The following is a 5310-nucleotide window of genomic DNA, read 5'->3' on the forward strand; positions in this document are numbered from 1 at the left end:
ACTATTCAGAATGAAGTCCTCTGCTGTAGTTGCAATGTTTTGCTTACTTGCTAAAGCAAAAATAATTGGCTCGTTGTTGGATGTGACATACTGCATGCAATCCAGCATGTCTGGTTCTGGTTCTCATGCAATAACAGCTTTTTAAATTGTCTTTATTTTTTTCATATATTAGTTTTGCTATCAAGGATCCATGCTGTCACTTTCTGAGGAAGTAAATATTTTACCAGGAAAAACACTTACAGTATCTGCTAACACTTAAACAATCACTATTAACTATTGCCAAGATCATTGCTGGATAGATGTGCTCCCAGGGGTAATGCCTTGGCTTTAGCTCAGTGAGATAACATTGCCTTCAAAGATGGGTGCTTTAAGCTGTTGTTCTTCAAGGTTCCATTCGCTGTTGGATACAGGACACAGTTAGCATGCATCAATATCAATATCAAAGGGTGATTAACAGCTGGCTCTTAATAATGTAATAATAATGTATACATACAGTGCGCGTTCCCACCCACCCACCCACACTGGAGTTGTTCTCGGGGTCTGTGCCATGGTAATTTGAGTGGCATGACTCAGACACATTTAACCATTTCTGCAGCTGACTTCCCAGCTGACTGGCCAGGCCAAGACCCTCTGTGACACCAGCTGTGAATACCACGCCAGGCCCTTCCAACCACTACGTCAATTTAACACACAGCCAGTACCAATTCACTTCCTACCCCTTCCCCTGACCTTATCACTTAGATGTTCGCAGATCTGAAGGATCTAGATAGGTTTAAGCTTCCACCATACAGAGCTCCAAATTGGTAGGGGCAAATGGCCTAGTGGGCTGGTATAGTGAAAGAGCCTTTACAATCAGATGCGGATCATGCTTCATCTTTTTCAAATCAGGGGGCAATATTCCCTTCCAGTTTGTTTTTTCACATTTGTGAAGTGTATTGAAGTTGCTAAATATGTACAGTTTTTCACACATAGGCTACTTGGGTATGTTTTTTTTCCACATCAATGCCTCTAATATTTAGCAGTGGACTGGGGCAGTTAGCTAGTACGTGTATTGCAGAAGACTCATTGAGGCCATGAATAGCTCTAAATAGTTCAGTAAGTGCAGACTGGGAGTCCCCCCCATTGTTAGCTCCACAGTTCTAATTAGAGAATGCCTTGCTCAGCAGCTGTTGTGATTTGCCTCCACCATAGGAGCATTGAGGCCTGTTTGTTGTGGTACATGACTGAGGTGAATATGAACAAAGCACTTGGTTTTGTCAATGGCTGGTTCCCTTTCTTAATCCCCTAAATAGAAATGCGAGTTAATAAAGTCTAAACAAAATGGAGCGAGAATGATTAGCAAACTATTGACAATGCACTTTTCTGTATTTTCCATCATCATCATAGTCATACAATAGAATAACCTTTATTTATCAAGGAAGAGTCCCTTGAGGTATGTAACTTATTTTATGAGAGAGACCAAGATGTAAACAGGAACATGTTATATTCTAATGGGTACACAACCACAATAGTAGAAGCCAAAAGAAAGATGGATATTAATGAAAGACAGTTTCATGTTTTGCCTTTGTTTTTGTCTTCCATCCCCTTTGAACGAGACTAGAGCAGAAGCTTTGCAAATCAGCCTCCCAATGTGCTAATCAAATACGCAGCAACCATCAAACATAACATGCCCACAACCAACATGAATTGAGAAAAGTACATACGGATTTGAAAATACACAACATATCACAAAGCACCCCGAGATGAAAACTTAACACATTTGTTTCAAAGCCTTTAAAACGTTTTATTTCCACCACTGCTTCCGTGACCTCCGGACATAAAAAAAAACGTCACATTTCAAAACAGTACACTTCAAAACAAATTCTGTCCACATTCTCCTTACTCATTGAGCTCTTCTTCCTCATCGTCAAATGTCTCTTCCCCGTCATTGGACGTGGCCTCCTGGTACTGTTGGTACTCAGACACTAGGTCGTTCATGTTGCTCTCTGCCTCACTGAACTCCATCTCGTCCATGCCCTCCCCGGTGAACCAGTGCAGAAAGGCCTTGCGGCGGAACATGGCCGAGAACTGCTCCGAGACGCGCTTGAACAGCTCCTGGATGGCTGTACTGTTGCCGATGAATGTGGAGGCCATCTTGAGGCCGCGGGGTGCGATGTCACACACGGCCACCTTGACGTTGTTGGGGATCCACTCCACGAAGTAGCTGCTGTTCTTGTTCTGGATGGCCAGCATCTGCTCATCCACCTCCTTCATGGACATGGGCCCGCGGAATACAGTGGCCACGGTGAGGTAGCGGCCGTGATGTGGGTCGCACGCCGCCATCATGTTGCGGGCATCGAACATCTGCTGGGTGAGTTCCGGCACCGTCAGGGTGCGGTACTGCTGGCTCCCTCGGGCGGTTAACGGTGCAAAGCCAGGCATGAAGAAGTGCAGGCGGGGGAAGGGCACCATGTTGACGGCCAGTTTGCGAAGGTCGGCGTTGAGCTGACCGGGGAACCGCAGTGAGGTGGTCACGCCGCTCATGGTGGCCGACACCAGATGGTTGAGGTCTCCGTAAGTGGGCATGGTCAGTTTCAGGGTACGGAGGCAGATGTCGTAGAGTGCCTCGTTGTCAATGCAGTATGTCTCGTCCGTGTTCTCCACCAGCTGGTGCACAGAGAGGGTGGCATTGTACGGTTCAACCACCGTATCCGACACCTTGGGAGAGGGCATGACGCTGAACGTGTTCATGATGCGGTCGGGGTACTCCTCGCGGATCTTGCTGATGAGCAGGGTGCCCATGCCCGAGCCTGTGCCCCCACCCAGGGAGTGGGTTAGCTGGAAGCCCTGGAGGCAGTCGCAGTTCTCGCACTCCTTCCTCACTACATCCAGCACAGAGTCAACTAGCTCTGCTCCCTCAGTGTAGTGGCCCTTGGCCCAGTTGTTCCCTGCTCCTGTCTGCCCTGCAAGGGCAGTAAAAACAAAAAGGGAGGAAAATTGTCAGTGAAGTCATACACTCCATCCCTCCAGTAACCCCAAATCCACCCCCCACTACCCCCAACACACGAGCCAATTGTGAGCCATTTATCATCCAGTCTAGTTTGAGGAGAGTGCACAAATGTGTGTGTGTGTTAGGTGAGGTGGGAGAGTCCATGTGTAACCCTGAGGAATCTGTCTCGTAGTGTGTAAGGAAGTCAACTGTGACATAAAGTATCATCATAAATCAGACTTGGGATTTCCTTGACTTGAATTTTAGTTTTCAATTGCAGAATTCTTTTTGATGTTTTCTGTTGTGTGCCCTAATGAAAACGGCATCATATGGATTATGATGTGTGTTGATTAGTTTTTTTATGACAATCATATGTGTAGGTTAGAGTCATATCTTCGGTTTCTACCAGACACAACAAGTGATTGTCAATCTACCACAAGGACTGGCATGATATCTTTGGTTAATTATGTCTGCTGAGGATCCCAGTTTAACAGCCTTCACATACATGTTTTCCTCACACATTTCCCAGTCAAGCGAGCTTAAACAGTAATTTTGAATTAAAAAATGTATAATGTTTTGCTACAGAGAAAAAATATACCATATAACAAGATGTTATAAATGCTCATAGATACCAATAATATTGAATAATTATGCATTATAGCAGTTGGCTTTAAATAATGTGCTACAATGCCCACTTACCGAAGATAAAGTTGTCAGGTCTGAATAGCTGTCCAAAGGTCCCTGACCGGACACTGTCCATGGTCCCAGGTTCCAAGTCCACAAGGACTGCTCTGGGAACATACTTGTGTGCTGCAAAAAAACAAACAGACCCCCATACAGATGGGAATATATTTCACATTTACCTGAGTGCAGGGTATTGTACCAGTCTGTTTCACAAGCAAGGATTTGTCAAGTAGGCCTACTTTGAACTATACCTAAAACACATTCCTTATTTTAGACCTTAGGAATTGCCAACAACATGATACAATATTCCTTTTCAATCTCTCATTAGCATTGAATATTCCAGTCCTTAAAACTAACAATAAATTTGAAGGCTGAATGAAAACATCCCTTCTTTATAAGGCCTCTATATACTGTATAAGGTGTGTACTGTAGATGCTTCAGAAATAATGTATGCTTGTCATGCTATATAAAGGGTGGCAAAGGGGGTTATGGCAATTTTGCAAAGCACCATATGTAAAGACCTGTATGTAGTAGCCCATTACTTTTCTTATGAAGAATGCTATGAATGCTAAAAGTTGGGACCAATATTGCTTTTGAGTGATGAGGAGAACCAATATTTATTTTGAGTGATGGTGAGGTAAGGTGAGTGTAACAACTTGGAAACATAATGATTAATTGAAGCACAGACACAGACTCACTTACAGGACGCTTCGTTGTAATACACATTAATCCTGTCGATTTGAAGTGATGAGTCACCCACATAGTTTCCTGCCGGATCGATTCCGTGTTCATCGCTGATAATTTCCCAAAACTGTCCCGAGTTATCAGAATGGAGAAGAAAACAGGCTATGCTTACAATTAAATCTCCAACAAGTTATCAACACCCCATGAAAAAACAACGATTGAACATTGTGCGTCGTCGATTTTATTTGCAACTGAAGCTGCTGAAATGGACATGCACAGCTGGAATGTCATGCCACTCCCTTACAGCACGCTAGGGACCGTTATCAAGTTTATATAGGCTAAACATAATTTGAATTAAGCAATGGCAAAATACATTTTCCAGAGTTAAAGTAGTTGGGCCTACAGCATGAATTTTGAATTGTTAGGCTACATACACCAGTATAATTAGCCTATAATTTGACACAAAAGCTTTAGAAAATGTGGCGACAGCCAAAATAAGACGCACGAAACCCGTGTGCTGACTGCCTTATAAAGGTAAGCGTCCCCCTCACCCACAACATATCAAACATTCATTGTGTTGTTTTATTCAAATTATAAAGGCATTCCGTTTAAACGATCTTTACTTGCCTTGGTGCCAATCTGATTCCCACATTGTCCGGCTTGTATGTGAACTATTTCTCTCATTCTCGCGGTGTGCGCCCGGTTAAACTCAACTGATTTGTAAGAGCTCAATTCCGGTCTTCTCCTCTGCTCAAAAGTACAAGAGAATGACATGCCAGCTGTGCAATAAGGTTTAGTATGGTCTCAGACAAGACGTAACATAGTAAACGTAAATCCGGGACACTCAAATGTGACCGACCACCTTGATTCTGTCTTACTAGTCAAATTTAAAATGGTGTTTTTTTTACATTGGATAAAAGCAGAGATACAGAGCTACACAATGGTATATCATACACTGCCTTTGAGGAACAATG

General features: G+C 43.5%; 1 protein-coding gene across 2 annotated transcripts; it reads right to left on the bottom strand.

The window, feature by feature from the left end:
- Window positions 1-1762: 1762 nt before the first annotated feature.
- LOC123991114 (tubulin beta-5 chain-like) lies at window positions 1763-5103 on the bottom strand. Of its 2 annotated transcripts, none has more exons than XM_046292331.1 (4): window positions 4964-5103; window positions 4355-4463; window positions 3668-3778; window positions 1763-2942 (listed from the first exon to the last, which is right to left on the bottom strand). In XM_046292331.1, the coding sequence occupies exons 1-4, from the start codon at window positions 5018-5020 to the stop codon at window positions 1879-1881; spliced, it is 1341 nt and encodes a 446-aa protein (XP_046148287.1). In that variant the 5' UTR covers window positions 5021-5103; the 3' UTR covers window positions 1763-1878. The 2 variants fall into 2 exon arrangements, with proteins under 2 accessions (XP_046148287.1, XP_046148288.1); XM_046292332.1 differs by having other exon boundaries at window positions 4351-4463; window positions 4964-5098.
- Window positions 5104-5310: the final 207 nt, after the last annotated feature.

The sequence above is a fragment of the Oncorhynchus gorbuscha genome, linkage group LG12 (assembly GCF_021184085.1).
Source record: "Oncorhynchus gorbuscha isolate QuinsamMale2020 ecotype Even-year linkage group LG12, OgorEven_v1.0, whole genome shotgun sequence".
Taxonomy (NCBI): domain Eukaryota; kingdom Metazoa; phylum Chordata; class Actinopteri; order Salmoniformes; family Salmonidae; genus Oncorhynchus; species Oncorhynchus gorbuscha.